Source organism: Eulemur rufifrons, chromosome 2 (genome assembly GCF_041146395.1).
Source record: "Eulemur rufifrons isolate Redbay chromosome 2, OSU_ERuf_1, whole genome shotgun sequence".
Lineage (NCBI taxonomy): Eukaryota > Metazoa > Chordata > Mammalia > Primates > Lemuridae > Eulemur > Eulemur rufifrons.
The window spans coordinates 21,736,805-21,755,508 of NC_090984.1; the positions used below are offsets into that span (position 1 = coordinate 21,736,805).

The window sequence follows — 18,704 nt, forward strand, 5'->3', positions numbered from 1 at the left end:
ATAAGTTATTTTTCACTTATTAACTCTTTTTTATGCTTTTTTCTGTATGTATTTGTTTTTTGGTTTTTTTTTTGAGACAGAGTCTCGCTTTGTTGCCCGGGCTAGAGTGAGTGCCATGGCGTCAGCCTAGCTCACAGCAACCTCAAACTCCTGGGCTCAAGTGATCCTCCTGCCTCAGCCTCCCAAGTAGCTGCGACTACAGGCATGCGCCACCATGCCCGGCCAATTTTTTCTATATATATGTTTTAGTTGGCCAGATAATTTCTTTCTATTTTTAGTAGAGACAGGGTCTCGCTCTTGCTCAGGCTGGTCTCGAACTCCTGACCTTGAGCAATCCACCCGTCTCGCTCTTGCTCAGGCTGGTCTCGAACTCCTGACCTTGAGCAATCCACCCGTCTCGGCCTCCCAGAGTGCTAGGATTACAGGCGTGAGCCACCGCGCCCAGCCGTTCTATATGTATTTGAATCATGTTTATTTGAATTGTGTGTTAAGTCCTTGTGTTAGTTTTCCTTAATTATCTGGAGGTCCTTGGCTGTTAGTTCACACTTAGGAGTTGAGTCCTTAAAAGCTGCTTAGAAGCTCTTGCTACATGAGTGAGCTTCAAATTAAAATGATCAGACAGCTTGCTTATTGTTGATGTATGCCAAATGACAGAATTCTTTTACCTGGTGCTGTTCACTCTCTGTAGAGAAGAGTTCTGTCTATTGCCTGGTGGGATCCAAGCTTGGAGAGGAGTATAGGAAATGATAGGGAGGATGGGGGAGGGATTCTCACTGTGTATCTTTTGGGTTTTCATGTGTTCCCTTGTTTTTAGTTCTGTGCCTTATCTTGCCTTCCATCCAAGGTGTAGGAATTCTGAGGGTAAGTCATTTTGTCTCTTTGTAGGACCTTCCTAGGTCCTAGCTTCCTGCATTTGGCCAAATAAGCCAAAATCCTCCCATCTGCTTTTTATCTGCCAAATTGGGTTCAAATCTCTTTGTCTGCAGATGTCTCCACTGCCATTTTTTGGGTTTGTACCAAATAGTTCCTTTATTGTCATTTTAGTGAGGCTGTTTGGTAGATGGAGTGGCATTGACATGTCTTGTCAACCTACCATATTAAACTGGAATTTAAAAGACTTGGTTTGAACATCTTTTGATAAATGAGTAGTAGAAATTTTCATCTGTAGCTATTTTGGGGATATACCCTATTTTTCTTTCCCTCCCTGTCTTTCTCTTTTTTTCAAACATGCTCTTACTTCTGTCTTAGATCAGAATGGCCTTTACCATCCATATTTCTACCAACGTTCTGATCATGATCACTTAGGTAATCCCTAATAAAATTAAGCCTTTCTCTTTAGCTCTTCTTTTCTGAGCTCTTACCAGAATTGCCCTTTATTCTCTGTTCATGGCAATGTAGGCTTTTTTCTAGCATGCATCTCCAAATTCTTTCAGCCTCTTCCCCATGACCCATTTCCAAAGCCACTTCCACATTTTTAGGTATCTGTTATAGCAGCACCTCACTTCTCAGTGACAATTTCTGTCTTAGTCCATTGCAGACTCCCTCTCTCTTTTGAGTGGAAGTATATTTATTTCAAGTAGTATATATTATCACAGAAAACATTAAATGATATGAAACTGTAGACTAGAGAGTGAAAGGCTCCCCTGTCACCATCCCCAATAGTAATTGACACCTTTACATTGTCAGACTTTGAACATACACATTGCTTGCCTCCACTTCTTTATTCTAGCTTGTTTGTTTCATTTCCTTCAGGTCTCCAGGAAACCTAGAGAAGAACCGTTACGGGGATGTACCCTGCCTGGACCAAACCAGGGTGAAGCTGACAAAGCGAAGTGGCCATACTCAGGTAGACAGATAAATGCTATCTTTTTAGGAGCACTGAAGGAAATTGAGCTTCTTCCAAAGTAGAGCTTTATTTAATACTGTAGTAGAGTGAAAATGGACTCTGAAGCCAGGGAGATAAGATTCAAATTCATATTTTGCTACATACTAGTCTGTAATCGTAGGCAAGTCCCTAAATGCCCATCGCACAGTACTGAGTGGAAATTCAGTGAAATTCCATCAATGCTGATAGTACAAGCTCTTATATATTATAGGTGCTTGAGAAATGTTTAATTATTTTTCCTTTTACTCCATAGTTGTAAAGTCATGGTCATATAGTCCAATTCAGTTGGTGAGTGTATTGTATGTTTTGTATTGATGCAAGGCAACTTTGATTATAAGTGACCTCTGATTTTTCCATCTAGATCTGAAAAAAATTGTAGACAACCAGTTTTTACATAATGTAAAAAATGTCTAGTGATTGAGATGAAATGGTCATCTCAATATATTATTTAATGCATTAATTTGATATCTATACATATTACTAATCACAGGCTGGGCGAGGTGGCTCACGCCTTTAATCCCAGCACTTTGGGAGGCCAAGGTGGGATGATCACTTGAGGCCAGGAGTTCAAGACCAGCCTGGGTAACATAGTGAGACCTTATCTCTCCAAAAAATAAGAAAAATTAGCTGGGTGTGATGGTGTATGCCCATAGTCTCAGCTAGTTGGGAGGCTGATACAGGACGATCGCTTGAGCCCAGGAGTTTGAGGCTGCAGTGACCTATGATCATGCCATTGTACTCCAGCCTGGGTGACAGTGCAAGACCCTGTCTTAAAAAAAAGAAAATTATTCAAATTCTTCACATGCACCTTTAACACGGAGTCTTTGTCATCATTTGAGCCCTTTTTGAGTCAATCTAACATGGTTTTCCAGAGCACAGCATCTTTATTTCCTCTTAAGTGTGTGGTATTCTTACTGGAAAGTTTATCCTAAACCAGAAAAATCTATTAGGATAACATTAGGACAGGTTTTTCTTTTCATTCACCCTGCATCTCATGCATCTTCTATAACATGATCATTTACTTATTCCTCTTTAATATAATTTGTTTACAGCAACATCCAACCTTAGAATTTTGAAATGAATGACTGAATAGGTATTATATTTCTTTTGTTTTTCTTCTGATGCACCAATTTTGTCTGGTGATCTCTGTAAGCATCCAAAAAAAAAAAAAAAAAGGCATTGCTTGAGGTTACTGGTCAAAGTAAAGGAATTTAAATAGTGCCTCTTTAACATGATAGACATTAATTATAAGGACAACTTATATCACCCCCCTCTTTTTCTGGGGGATAATTTTTGGAAAAATCATTGCCTTGTATTTGGCCATACATGCTATGTGGATCAGGACCTGATAATCACGTTTTACTCTCTCTTGACCCTATTGTTTTACGCACATAAACTGAATTCACAGCCCTTTCCAGAACTCTTGCAGAGAGTTTTCCTGCAGGATCATTAGCTAAAAGTCTGGCTCACTTGAGGATAAATTCGTGGTACTGCTGAGATTGTCATGGTATACGTTCTAAAGGAGGGGAGTACAATGGTTGAGCTGGGGCTCTGGAGTCAGAGATAGCTGTATTTATCTGTTTTGTTGCCTTCTCTATCTCTAGTATCTAGAGTGGTGCCTGGCACACGTCAGACATTCAGGAAATATTTGTGAATGAGTGAATCTCAGTGTACCAGGAGAACATTCTAGTCATTCTTTGGTTAATCTGAAGATCATTGCCCAATTTGTAGTCTCTTTTATTACTATAGACATTGTCAGAGGCTTTTTGTTTTGGTTTATTTTAGTTTTTTTGACACTAAGTTACTATTTTTTTTGAGACAGGGTCTCAATCTGTCACCTAGTTTGGAGAGCACTGGTGCCATCATAGCTCACTGCAGCCTCCAGCTCCTGGGCTCATCGGTCCTCATGCCTCAACCTTCCAAGTAGCTAGGACTAAAGGTATGCACTAGCATACCTGGCTAATTTGTAAAGATTTTTTTTTTTTAGAGACAGGGTCACACTATGTTGCCCAGGCTAGTCTTGAACTCCTGGCTTGAAGCGATCCTCCTGCCTTGGTCTCCCCAAAGTGTTGGGATTGCAAGCATGAGCTACCGTGCCAGGTCCAACATTAAATTATTTATTTAACTTCAGGGACCTGATACTTTTATGGTATTTCTACCTTTGGAGTTATTCTTTCTTATTTTGTTTCTTGACATTTATTTATTTTAATTGACAAAATTTTATGTATTTATGATATACAACATAATGCTTTGAAATATGTATACATTGTGGAATGGCTAAATCAAGCTAGTTGTATGTATTACCTCACAAACCTTTTTTGTGTGTGTGGTAAAATACTTAAAATCTATTCTCTTTGCAATTTTCAAATATATAATATGTCATTATTTGGAAGATTCAGGTTTATTAGTGAATTGGTTACTTGATTTGCTCCTAGAATTTTAAAGCTGTTAGTTGCAGTTTCTGTTGAACATGGCTGTCTTAGTCTGTTGGGGCTGGTGTAACAAAAATATCATAGACTGGGTAGCTTATAACAATAGAAGTTTATTTCTCACTGTTTTGGAGGTTGAAAAGTCCAAGATCAAGGTGCTGGCAGATTCTGTGTCTGGTGAGGGCCATTTTCCTGGTTCATAGACCTCCATCTATTCATTGCATCCTCACTTGGAGGAAGGGGCAAGAGAGCTCTTTGGAACTCTTCTTTTTCATAAGGATACTAATCCATTTGTGAGAGCTCTGTCTTCTTGGTCTTCATGACCTAATCACCTATCCAAGGCCCCAGCTCCTAATACCATCACATTGGGAGATGGGATTTCTACATATGAATGAGGGGCAGGACACAAACATTCAGTCTATGGTGATGGCCCATAACATAGTGCCCTTGGTTTGGTTCTTTCTACTATTTCAGTTCCCCAAAGTCCACAAGTCTATGCTTTGTCTCTGAGGGCATTTTTCATTTTAATTTCCTATGATTCTTCTGAAATTGCTCATTTCAGACAAGGATGCTGAAAGCTGTTATATCCTCAGCTACTAATATAATGAAATAATAAGTCATCTTTAAAGACGTGACATTTCTTTTCAAAGCATAAAGATAACTCCTGGGGTAACAGCTTATATATTACTTTTATAATAGTGTTGATTGGCATATACCAGGTAAATCTTTTATACTTTTCTATCCCTTCTCCCTTGGGTCATAGAATATATATCACTTGTATGTGCCAGGCTGAATAGAGGATGGGCTTTGGCTATGTTAGGCCCTGGATTTGGATGCTTGGTTGGGAGTGAGTGAGGCTTTTAGCATGCTGGGTCTCCTGCATGTAGTCTGTTAGTTCAGTGAAATTGTTTGAATCAGTGTAGAACGTAGTAGTATGAGGTCAATGCTAGCAGCTGCAGTGGGAGGAGAAAACTCTGAACTAATTACTCCACTATTTATTTTGTCAAAAATAAAAGTTTCCAAGCAAGAGAGTGGCTGTGGGGTATCGACAGTTCAAACTGCCCTGTAAGTGATAGGACCCACTGGAGAAAGGGTACCAGGGTTGAGGAAGGGGTCAGTCTGATCTCTCTATCGTGGAGTAGTAGGGTATGAGTTTTCCCTAGTTTGCTATTGAATCTTTTTTTCTTTTGTCTTTCTATAACTTTCCATTTCCTCCTCTATCCATTCTACTGCCTCTATCCATTCAATTCCCAACTATTAATAGTTGTATTATGACTTGAAACTGTAGCTGCATCAGTGTTTATTTTTTTCTTTCTCATTTTTGAGACAGTCTCACTCTGCTGCCCAGGCTAGAGTGTAGTGGCATTGTCATAGCTCACTGCAGCCTCCACCTTCTGGGCTCAAGTGATCTTTCTGCTTCGGCTTCCTGAGTAGCTGGGACTATATAGGTGCTCGCCACCACACCCGGCTGATTTCTTCTTTTGTTTTTGAGACAGAGTCTCACTCTGTTCCCCGGGCTAGAGTGAGTGCCCTGGCGTCAGCCTAGCTCACAGCAACCTCAAACTCCTGGGCTCAAGTGATCCTTCTGCCTCAGCCTCCCAAGTAGCTGGGACTACAGGCACGCACCACCATGCCCGGCTAATTTTTTGTATATATTTTAGTTGTCCAGCAAATTTCTTTCTATTTTTAGCAGAGACGGGGGTCTCCCTCTTGCTCAGGCTGGTCTCGAACTCCTGAGCTCAAATGATCCACCTGCCTTGGCCTCCCAGAGTGCTAGGATTACAGGCGTGAGCCACTGCGCCCGGCCTGATTTCTTCTATTTTTAGTAGAGTCAGGGTCTCACTGTTGCTCAGGCTGGTCTCTAACTCCTCAGCTCAAGCATTTTTCTGCCTTGGTCTCCCAGAGTGCTAGGATTACAGGCGTGAGCCAACCTCACCTGGTTTCAGTGTTTCTCTTTTATCAACCTGGATTAAAGGATATTGGCAGAGATCTTGTTAGTAGGTATAATAAAAAAATGATGTTGAAGTACTTAAGACTGAGGACATTGGGAGATGGGAGAAGTACCTGGAAGAGAGGGAGTCAGGAACTGTTCATTGAGACTGCTTTGAATTTGTCTGGAAGTTGCTTTGTATTAATTCAGGTAGCAATGGAGTCTAGATGTTTGGCCCTGTTGTTGGTCCTGGATATGAGATACAGCTTTCTTCCATCTCCATTCACACTGTGCCTTTTGTGTGTGGCAGGCAGGACGGGATGGATATTCCTATTCAGGTTGCTTGGCTTGCCTCTTATTTGGTCCTATGCTATGGTACTCCAAGTCCTAATGGACCCTTTTTTGTAAATAACAACTTTATTAAGATTTCCTTCATATACCATACAATTCACCCATTTAAAGTATACATGTCAATGGTTTTTGATATATTTACAGAGTTGTGCAACTATCACCATAATCAACTCAACCCCTCAACTTCCAGACAGGATCTTGGTCTGTCACCCAGGCTAGAGTGCAGTGGCACAATCCTAGCTCACTGTAACCTCAAACTCCTGGGCTCAAGCAATCCTCCTGCCTCAGCCTCCCAAAGTGCTGGGATTATAGATGTGAGCCACCATGACCCACCTCCTTTTACCCATTTTTAAATTGGCTTATTTATCTTTTTATTATTGAGTTGTAAGAGTTCTTTAGGCCGGGCGCGGTGGCTCACGCCTGTAATCCTAGCACTCTGGGAGGCCGAGGTGGGCGGATCGTTTGAGCTCAGGAGTTCGAGACTAGCCTGAGCAAGAGCAAGACCCCATCTCTACTAAAAAATAGAAAGAAATTATATGGACATCTAAAAATATATATAGAAAAAATTAGCCGGGCATGGTGGTGCATGCCTGTAGTCCCAGCTACTCGGGAGGCTGAGACAGGAGGATCCCTTGAGCCCAGGAGTTTGAGGTTGCTGTGAGCTAGGCTGACGCCACGGCACTCACTCTAGCCTGGGCAACAAAGTGAGACTCTGTCTCAAAAAAAAAAAAAAAAAAAAAGAAAGAGTCCTTTATGTATCTTAGATACAAGTTCCTTACCAAATATGTGTATTCTATGGGTTATTCTTTTAACTTTCTTTCTTTCTTTTTTTTTTTTATTTTTTTGAGACAGAGTCTCACTTTGTTGCCCAGGCTAGAGTGAGTGCCGTGGCGTCAGCCTAGCTCACAGCAACCTCAAACTTCTGGGCTCAAGCGATCCTCCTGCCTCAGCCTCCCGAGTAGCTGGGACTATAGGCATGTGCCACCATGCCTAGCTAATTTTTTTTCTATATATTTTTAGTTGTCTAGCTAATTTCTTTCTACTTTTTTTTTTTTAGCAGAGACGGGGTCTCACTCTTGCTCAGGCTGGTCTTGAACTCCTGAGCTCAAATGATTTGCCTGCCTCGGCCTTCCAGAGTGCTAGGATTACAGGCGTGAGCCACCGCACCCAGCCTCTTTTAACTTTCATGATGTGTCCTTTGAAGCACAAAAGTTTTTAATTTTAATGTAGCCCAATTTTTTTCTTTTCTTTTGTCACTTGTGCCTTTGATGTCATATCCAAGAAGCTTTACCTAACCCAAGGTCATGAAGATTTACTCCTTTACTTTCTTTTAAGAGGTTTTTTTTTTTAAGCGTGAAACAAAGTTTATTGAGGAAGGCCAAGATAGGTTTACAGAGCAAGAGCAAGATACATTTGCCACAGATGACGAATAGGCCTGTTGTAACAAAAAGGGCTCTTCTAAGAGTTTTATAGTTTTAATCTTTTACATTAGGTCTGTGATCCATTTTGAGTTCATTTTTGTTTATGGTGTAATGAAGGGATTAGCTTGATCTTTCCACATTTAGATATCCAGTTTTCCATGTGCCATTTGTTGAGCGAAGTTTTGAATTGACCCTTTCACTCCTCACTTTCTGTTTGACAAGGCAATATTCACACCTTCAGTTGTACTTACCCAGTACACCATTTTATGACCCAAAGGGTACATTCCATGCAGCTGAAATGATGTCTCCTTTTTATCCTCAGACAGATTACATCAATGCAAGTTTCATGGATGGCTATAAGCAGAAGAATGCTTACATTGGTACACAAGGTAAGCTGGTCCAGCCCTCACATGTTGGTTTTGTGCCATGTACCTGTGATTCCTTGTGCCAGATGATGGCATAATTTTCAAAGGAACTGCTAACTTGAATTGTTTTGTGCCCATTAAATCCTGACCTTTCATAAATATTGGTAGTGGTTGAAAAAGACAGATGAGAGCTGTAGGGTTTCTGTACCAGGTGTGGCTGGAAACCCACGCATAGAGATAAACTGGAGATTTAAACACATAACACTACTGCCTACAAGTTTTGGGGCTATATCTTAATATTGCCAATCCAAGGGGGTAGGCATCAGGACTCACCATCCAGTGATATGCTCTTCATGTCCAGGAAGAGGCTGTGAATGGCAGTGGGGTTTCCCAGAGACTGAGTACAATGTAGGAATGAGTGTTGCTGACCTATCAGGTCTTTGTTGGTCCCTGTACAGAGCACTCGCACAAATGTTCTGACATAAATATTCTGTGCTGAGTCCGACAGTGATGTACTAGACCTTACGAGGATTTCAGATGGAGTGTCTGTAAACGCTCCTATGGGCCCAGTACTCCTCCTGACCTGGCTTCTGTACCTCTCAAGAATATCATGTCACCTTCAGAGAGGGTGGGGGGAAATCACAACACAGGAAGACAAAATAGACCACCATGTGGGTTTAGGGACTTTGACCATTGCAGAGCATGGCCAGCAAGAGATTTGGTGGATGCCTCCTCAACCTAATGAAGTAATCAAACTTAGTATCCCAAATAATGGACAAAGGCACATTATATATGCCTCCTGATGAGAAGCAGTGAGAAATGCACATCACCTGTGTTGTATGTCACTAATTTCAAAATATAAATCTAATCATAAGAAACCAGACAAATCCAGATTGTGGGACATATTATAAGAAAACTGGCTCAGACTCTTCAGTTAATGTCATGAAAAACAGAAAAAGCAGTGAACTGTTCTAGATTAAAGGAGAGTAAGAGATAACATCAAAGGCAATATGTGATCTGTAATTGGATCCTCAGTTGTTAGGAAAAAACCTATTAAAGACAAACTATTAGGACACTTGGAGGGGCCGGGCACAGTGGCTCACACCTGTAATCCCAGCATTTTGGGATTACAAAGTGGGAGGATTGCTTGAGGCCAGGAATCCAAGAATAGCCTGAGCAACATGGGCACACTGTTTTTTATTAAATTAAAATTTAAAAAATGGAGACTTTGTGTCAGCTATCATTATATCAATGTTAAATTGTATCACTGTGATAATGGTATTGTTCTATAGGAGGATATCCTTGTTTTCCTAATACATGCTCAAGTATTTAGGAGTGAAATACCATGATGTCTGCAACTTTTTAATTTTTTTTTAATTGTAAGAACACTTGAGATGTACCCTCTTAAAGTTTTAAGTGCACAATACAGTATCGTTAAGTTTAGTCTACAGCTTACTTTTACATAGTTCTATAAAATGGAAAAATATATATGTGTGTATAGAGAGAAGTAAATGTTGCAAAATGATAGCTTTGTAGCCAAAGAATGTATGGGTGCATTGTATTACTCTTTCAGCTTGTCTTTCTTTCTCTCTTTCCTTTTTTTTTTTGAGACAGAGTCTCACTCTCTTGCCTGGGCTAGAGTGCCGTGGCATCAGCCTAGCTCACAGCAACCTCACACTCCTCAAGCAATCCTTCTGCCTCAGCCTCCCATGTAGCTGGGACTACAGGCACGCGCCACCATGCTTGGCTAATTTTTTGTATTTTTAGTTGTTTGGCTAATTTCTTTCTATTTTTAGTAGAGACAAGGTCTCACTCTTGCTCAGGCTGGTCTCAAACTCCTGAGCTCAAGCAGTCCCCTCGCCTCAGCCTCCCAGAGTGCTAGGATTACAGGCATGAGCCACCGCGTCCGGCCCAGCTTGTCTTTAGGTTTGAAATTGTTCAAAATGAAAGTTGGGGGAGAAAAAAGGGAAAAGGGGCTTTGGATTCACTCTAACCCTAAGATTCAGAGATAATGTTAACATTTTGCAGCATGTCCTCCTAGATCTTTTCCTATGCATATATATAGATACAGCCATATAAGTTATCTAACAAAATGGACTCTTTCTATACATTGTCTCTTTTTTCATTTAATGGTATCTTGTGACAACCTTTCGATGGCAGAAAATAAATGATCTTACAACACTGGCTTTATGGACTACATAAATTATGGGTGTGCCATAATTTAACTAATCTTCTCTTGTTAGACATTTAGCTTATTTCCAAGACCTCACATGGTTTTGGCAGTGTCTACTTAAGCAAAGAGGGAATTCCAGTATCATAAGATTTCAGTGCTTGCTAAAAGACTTAGCAAAAATGGTAGCAAACCAGCAGACTTCTAGGCCAAAATCACCCTTAGTACTGCCCTGCTTCCCTGAAAGGAGAGAGGGAAAAAGCACTGGGAAAGTACAATGAATTATCTTCAGTTATCTCTTTCTTGATTGAAAGGGAGTTGGTGGTTCACAAATATTTTCAAAGTTGTTGCTGAGTGCTCAGCCCTGTGCAGGTTCTAACTATAAAAGCAGAACTTGACAACATGGCCCTTGTCCTCAGGACTATGTTTACTGAGACATCATTAATTCCCACAAAGTAAAATGACTGATGTAAATATAAATTAAATGGTTAAGCTATTTAGATCCCACTGTGCCATCAAGAGCTCAGAGGAGAAGAAGTCCCACAAGGAATGGGGTGGTCAGAGAAAGCTTCCAGGAAGAGGCAGCACTTGAAAATGGGTAGTTAGTGAATGGCATTGGAGGTGCGGAGACAGCTTGAGCAGAAGAATAGAGGGAGAAGTGAGCACGGTATGTCTATATTGTGACAGAGCAATTTTTTTTTTAGAAAGATTAAACTGGTTGGGGTATCCAGAAAAGACTGGAAGGTAAAGAGACCTACTCAGAAAAGTAAATTAAGATGGTGTTACAGTAACTCAGACAAAAAATGATGTGGTCCTCGTGGCAGGAAGAATAGGATGGGAAGAGAGTAGGGGCAAAAGGATAAACATCAAAAACATTTCAAAGGCAAAAAAATCTGTATAATTCGGTGACTGACTGCTTCTGGGAAATGAAAGAAATAGATAAGTCAGAGTTTATCTCAACTTTTTAAGACTGAATGACTTAAGAATGCCAATATTATTAACAGATGATAAAATTGAAAGATAAAGCTAATTTTGAAGGAGGAGACTGAGTTGTGGACATGGTGGTTCTGAGATCATGGGGCACAGAAGGAGAAGGGTTTAGTGGGTGGCCTGTGATTGTAAGGCTAAAGCTTAAGGTGAGGTGAAAACAGCTAGAGACATGTACACAGTTGACACTGTCAGCCTGGAAGTGGTGGCTGAATCTCTGATGATTAGGGCTAAGTGCGCATGTAACGGTGCTTCCCACACCGTAACCTCCCTGCAACGGTTCTGGGGATCTTGTTACCATGCAGATTCTGCATTTCCAACACTCTTCCATTCCATGCTCGTGATGCTGGTGCTGTCGGTCCAAGGACCACACTGAAAAGCTGGGACGTGGAGAGATGAGCAGGGAGCTAACATCTGTGGTTTGGGGTTAGTATTGGGGAGAAAAACAGAAAAGCCTAAGAAAGAACAAAGTGCTTCCCAGAGTCATGTTCCTTGTCTTCTCCTTTCACTTCAGGCCCTTTGGAGAATACCTATCGAGATTTCTGGCTCATGGTATGGGAGCAAAAAGTCTTGGTGATTGTCATGACCACCCGGTGAGTTAATCCCTTTTCCCCCCACTGATCGCCAGCCTCACTCCATCTGTAAATTTGGGTGATTCAAGAGGGAGTTTAGCTCTTAGAAACAATGAGGATTAGGCTAGGGGCGGTGGCTCACACCTCTAATCCAAGTGCTTTGGGAGGCCGAAACCAGAAGATTATTCGAGGCCAGGAATTTGAGACTAGCGTGTATAACATAGTGAGATCCTGTCTTTACAAAAAATAAAAATAAAAATATTAGCCACGTGTGGTGGGGCATGCCTGTAGTCCCAGCTACTTTGTAGGCCAAGGTGGGAGGATCACTCGAGCCCAGGAGTTGGAGGCTGCAGTGAACTATGAGCACTCCATTGCACTCCAGCCTGGACGAGAGAGCAAGACCCTGTCTCTTTACAAATTAAAAAAAAAAGATACAATGAGGATTAGGAAAACCATGGCAAAGATTTTGAGCTATCTTAGATTTTTCTCAGCTAATCCAGAGTTAACACAAGCAGGGGGTGGTAGATATTGATAGATCTAACTTGTCAAAGCTTTAATTCATGGCTCTGGTGACCCTGTGCCAGTTATAGCCTATTCTGAGGTCCTGGCCTTATTCATTGAAGGAAGTGCTGGGAAACATGGGGCAGCTCACCTTCAATCTGGCCCCTATTTCCAGAGGGAAGCTGTCTGCCTGGTTCCTGAAGTACCAGTTCCTCCTTGCTCCCCATTTGCTACTTTTGACCATTTTTTCTGGTTGTAGATATTTCTACCCATAGGAGAATTACAAAAGAAAAAAAACAACAGAGGTGAAACATAGTGGGTCAGGCAGGAAGCTCTTAATGAAAGGAATATTTTTGAAATTTTAGTCTACAAATTTCCCAAATTTAAAGAATTATTTATTTCATTAATACCATTATTATCATTATCATTATAAGCTATTTCAGATGATGAGAAGAAAATGAAATGAGAATGTTTGCTCAGTTCCCTTCCACAAGGCACTATTATAACCACCTTGATTTGGGGAGGAGGTGGTGGGAGAAGTACCACCTTGGAGTACTCTGGGGCCACTGAAGAGTGGTGGCGTGGGGTGGACTTCAGGCCTTTACATAAACCTCCCGCTAGCATCCCAGGAACTGTGTCTTTCCCGGTCTTTTATCAGCCAGCAGCCCTTACCTGGGAAGAGCGTGAGCCGTGGCCGAGGTACAGGCCGGAGCGTTCTCTCTGACCCATCGTATTTTCTCTACTGTTTTTCTTTGTCCACTCTCAGTGTTTATCCCAGTTCTGTGAGAAGTACCATGAGGTATCAGGAAAAGAGACCAAATGATGTAGTAAGTGTTCAATAAATGTTGGCTAAAGGAGTCCACGCAGCAACTTTCCTGTTGTTAAATCTGTTTAGAATGAAGAGGCTTCCTTCCTTTTCTGCTGAGAATCAATGGTGTAAGTTAGAAGCAATGCAAAAGAAGACAGTGCTGCCTAGGGTACAGCAGGTCTTTGGGGGAGCGGGGTTATGCTGTGGTGAGTGAAAATGAAGGCTTACCTTGCTCTGTTTCTTTTCAGCTTTGAGGAAGGCGGCAGGAGGAAGTGTGGCCAGTACTGGCCTTTAGAAAAAGACTCTCGAGTCCGATTTGGCTTCCTCACAGTGACCAATCTAGGTGTGGAGAACATGAACCATTATAAGAAAACAACACTGGAAATTCTCAACACAGAGGTAAATCCAGGTTTCCGTTTTCTCACCTTTTGAAACATGGGGAGAACCACTACCATAAAGAATATCTCCAGAGGGAATAAACAGGATTCCAGGGAAGTTATAAGTTGCTTCTTTTTTCTGGATAATTCAACTTAGAGCCAATATAGCCATATCATCTCAACTTAATGGTGGCATTACATAGGAATAAAGCTTATAACTAAAGAATTCTGTATCCTACAATATAGGACTTCTGCCTTTCTCAAACATTTGACCCTTCCTTTGGGCGTATAGTAGAGAAGCAATTGTTGGGAGAAGCCGTTGGGAAAGGTGACAGTGGTAGGCAGGAGCCTTGGTGGTAACCGGGACACTAGGGTATTGGGAATCTGGAAAAGCCAGAGGTAGTCGGGGCAGGCAGAAATGACCTCATTAACTTTTGCTGCTTTTCTCATCTAAGGAGCGGCAGAAACGCCAGGTGACCCACTTCCAGTTCCTGAGCTGGCCAGATTATGGCGTCCCTTCCTCAGCAGCTTCCCTCATTGACTTTTTGAGAGTGGTCAGAAGCCAGCAGAGTCTGGCTGTGAGCAGCATGGGAGGACGTTCCAAAGGGCAGTACCCTGAGCCACCCATCGTGGTCCACTGCAGCGCAGGCATTGGCAGGACAGGTAATGCATTTGACAGAGCTCTGCCTCCAGAGGCAGTAGGCGGGGAAGGAATGACAAAGCTCTTAGCCATATCTGTGATTGGAGAAAGAACTCATTTGATCCCTTGCCTGTAAATTGCTGTGAAAACTTCCTCTTTAATGTCCTTTTGGTATCCCTAGTGCTAGGTGCTGGCCAGAATGTATACTTCACAGGCCATGCCCTCTAGGGCTTTATATACCTCCTCAGCATGGTTATCTTCTGACCCTGCCACCTTGTCATCACTGTCACTGTGGGTGTCCCAGAGAACTCAGCTGGTCTGCTGCTTCTGTCCCATCCTCACCTTCCCTGAGGGGACTCCTCACCCTGTGCCGTGTTCTCCAAGTGGAGCCAGTTAGCACCTTTTGCTTTAAGGGGATGTACATTGCAGAAATCATTGGCCTTTCTAGTTTAGCTGTCCCTTTGGGAGAAAGTTGGAAAGGATAGGTTTGTGTTAGGCCTCTGTGGAAAAGTCGCAGAGTCTCTGGACATTAAATGTGGGAGTGCTGTCAGTCTGTCTGTCTGAGATTGAAGCAGGAAATTCCTGTGTCACTTCCCACTCTTCCGGTTACCCCCATGTATGTCCGGAGAGACAAGAGGCCTTCTCATTTCTCTGGCCTTCAGCACTCCCTATGACCTCTTCTTCGAGTTCTTTTAGGCCTAAGGCCATCTGGCCTCCTGCCCTGAGGCACCTTGCCTTTGAATACATTCATCCAATTCTGCCTGGGTTATTTGGTAGAGGGAGGAAGAGAGGAGAGGTAAACTACATGTGATCCCTTCCTTCCTTCTTCAGGTACCTTCTGCTCACTGGACATCTGCCTGGCACAGCTGGAGGAGCTTGGCACCCTTAATGTGTTCCAGACGGTGTCACGAATGAGAACCCAGAGGGCCTTCAGCATCCAGACCCCTGAGCAGTACTATTTTTGCTACAAGGCCATCCTGGAGTTCGCAGAGAAGGAGGGCATGGTGTCCTCTGGCCGCAACCTGCTGGCCATGGAGGGTCAGTAACTCTCCCACGAGCCTCCTACCTGCTGGCCAGCCTTCCTTAAACTATCCTGGACACCGCTGGGCCTATAGGTTGCCAACAGTTATGCTGAAGCCATGGATCAACCTTTCTCTTATCTCCTGGCACACGTGTACACGCAAGGCAGCCTTCCCTTTGGCTAGATAAATGTGGTGAAATTGCCACTAGAAAGGGCCAGCAGCAATGTGTTCTGAATTCCTAGCACCTGCTATCAAACTGTGCCTTATTAAAACCAAATTGTGGCTATTGATTTTTGCCAGGGGCCCCGAGGTAAGTGGGGAAGGAACCTCCCTCCCGTTTCCCAATGCCATTCTCCTTCTGGAGGTCTCCTCTTTCCCACTCCTTCCCTTTGCTAGGATTTTATGGGAAGATTTGGTGAGCATTCGCCTTCCTCCCCAAGAGCTTGATTGACCAAGTTACATATTCTACAGATCGTCCTGAGTGCCAAGCACGTTTATACACAGGGCGTGTATTCCAGTCTTTTCTGTCATTCTGTGTGTGTGCGTGTGTGTATGTGCACTTACGTGTATGGGTCCATATGTACGTGTGTATATAATATATATTGTATGTGATAATATGATTGTATTCTATAAATACATATACACACAGATACTCCTTTGTAGAAGTTCCTGGGGCTCCATGTTGCAGTTCAGGGCCCCTTGCTTCTTGGATCCTCCTGTTTACCCTGGAGTAGCTGGGGTTGGGGATCCTGTCTCCTGTTGTCACACTGCAGAGTGGTGAAAGAGGACACACACACACACACACACACACACACACATCTACATGCTCCTGCCACGGGCCCTCATCCTTAAGTAATGACTTACCTCTGGATGCTGCCTGTTGGAGCCAAGGATATCGGTTTGTGGTGACACTGGGTTAATTCAGCATGGGTTGCCCTTATCTGATGAGTTTTTTCTGTTTACTTGGCCATTTTTGGGAACAGACCTCCACTGTGATTCCATGTTCTCTCTTTCCTCTCACTACCCCCGGGGATGGGAGACCCCAGGGGTAGAGATGAACTCACTGGGCAGCCAGAGCCAAAAGCGACTGGTACAAAGTCTTAGAAGGAAAGAAGGGGAGCCCAGGTGTGAGAAAAGGAAACTACTATGAGAATCCCTCCTTAGAGGACAAGCTGGGGCCCCTTTTTCTTTTGCTGGATGGTTCCTTTCCTTATGCAGCTTGGCCCTGTCTACCAAGATGCCCATCTCTTCCTGCCTGCTAGCCTGCCAGACCCTGGAGCTCAAGCTCAAGGTTCTGTGTCAATAAAAAGCTTAACCCCCTAGCTGGGGGAGGTGGTCCCCTACCCACTGCAACCTGTCCCTGCCTGCTCCCAGTTCACGCATCCTGATGTGCCAGGGATGGAATCAAGAGTCCCTAGCACTCCACGTTCCTATGAAAATTCCAGGAACACTTAAACTTTTCCCCATGATAGAAGAGGTTGGTGGCTAATCAGACCTCAATAATTTTATACTGTAATAAGCTCTTTGAATATGTATATTCTTATTTTTTACAATCATTTCATTTTGTATTTAACATTAATGGACTGAGTCAGATTCAGAAAATAGTTGTAATGTTCATAATCAATATCTTACAGTGATACAGTTTTGTATTTACATATAAATATACCGACATGATCAAAACCCTTTTAGCTTCATCAATTTAGCAGTCTGGGGCTGGGATGGTGAGGAGGGGGTCTAGGAGCTGGTCTGGGAGGGATGGGGAGGCAGGGAGGGACCCAAGGCTCCAGTATCTGAGACTTTCAGTTCTGAGAGCTACCTACCTTTTCTGTAGGCCATGGCCTTAGCTCTGGACAAAGGGACCCAACACCAGTTGAGCTCTTGCTACGTGCCAAGCTCTACGACAGGTGCTTGCCCCCCATTACCTCATTTAAACCACACAATAGTCCAGTGAGATATTATCCTCTCCCTCCTTTCCCTTGTCTACCCTTTTCCCATTTCTGTATAGATGAGTAAGGTGAGGTCCAGAGGGTTACGGTGATTTGCTCTAAAACTGGAGCTCAAGTTGGTCTGCTTACAAAGCCTTTTATCTCTTCATCGTGTCAAAGATAGAGATACTGCTTTGTCTTTGGAGACTAGAGGTTTTTCAAACTCTCCTTTCAGAGTATAAGCAATTCTTAAATTCCAGGTCGTTGGTCTTGAACCCATGCTTCATGCGGTGGACCTGAAGGGTGACAAGGTTGGTGACTGATTATCCCAGTTGGGACCTCCTGATGTAGGGTCCTCAGGTCTGCAGAGTACCAAAGGGGTCATTCTCCCAGGGGGAAACTATACATGTGGACATATTGGTCTTTGTGGAAAGATCCTGCGTCATTTGCATTTCTCTCTTACAAAAAATGGAACCAGAAGCTTTGTCCTTGTAGGACCACTCCCCATACCATCCCTGTTGGCCAGTGACAGCCTGCTCACTTGGGGCAGTTCTGGCTGGCAGATAGTGGGGTCTTCTGAATAATAGTAATAGCATCTAACACATACAGGATGCTTACTCTAGTGCAGGTACTGTTCAGAGTAATTTCTAGGTATTATCTTATTTACTGTCTACAACCTTTTGAGGTAGGTATTGACAGAAGAAAAAAATTGAGACACAGGAACGTGGACCATCTGACTCCAAAGTACCTTCTCTTAACTCTTAGCATTAGATTCCTCCTAAGGATCAATCTCCTGATCTGTCAATAAATTTTTCTTGAGTTTCGTACCTTAATCAAGAGCTGAAGTGTTGAGCAAAAGACTAAGTCAGTCTTTGCCCCAGATGAGCTCCATTCTCATGGAGGCACGCAAGCAAGACGTGATCAGAGAGTATTTGAAATCTGAGAAATCAGAGGTTCGAGATTGGTGGAATAGATAGGAAATTGGATTAATGATAAAAGGTCTGGAGGAGGTAACTCCAAACCGTCATTTATTTGAAGAGGCCGTAACCCAACTGTAAATTCAGAGTTATGCATTGCATATCTGAGGATCAATGAGGTAATCACTTGCAGAGCTCCAGAAAAATGCAGATTCCCGGGCTTACCCAGGAGGTGGTTGAGTGACAGGATGATCCAAGTTTGGGAACCACTGACTTAGTTTATGTCCCTGACTCTGTGGAGAGTTACCAAATTGATGTCTCCTGAATTTTCAGTAAAACTCTGAGAGAAAGGGACCAGTAGTGTTCCCCCAACTGCCATTGTTGTTTGTAGCTTTTACCAGTGT

At 42.8% G+C, this 18,704-nt stretch overlaps 1 protein-coding gene across 1 annotated transcript in view; it reads left to right on the forward strand.

Moving 5' to 3' along the window:
- PTPN9 (protein tyrosine phosphatase non-receptor type 9) overlaps positions 1–17,091 on the forward strand; it is a 74,681-nt gene extending 57,590 nt beyond the window's left edge. The window contains exons 8-13 of the mRNA XM_069457231.1: positions 1,753–1,846; positions 8,339–8,405; positions 12,053–12,131; positions 13,668–13,818; positions 14,252–14,459; positions 15,268–17,091. Of these exons, the coding sequence (XP_069313332.1) occupies positions 1,753–1,846; positions 8,339–8,405; positions 12,053–12,131; positions 13,668–13,818; positions 14,252–14,459; positions 15,268–15,482 (814 nt within the window). The 3' untranslated portion in view covers positions 15,483–17,091. The remainder of the gene's footprint in view (positions 1–1,752; positions 1,847–8,338; positions 8,406–12,052; positions 12,132–13,667; positions 13,819–14,251; positions 14,460–15,267) is intronic.
- The last annotated feature ends 1,613 nt before the right edge of the window (positions 17,092–18,704 follow it).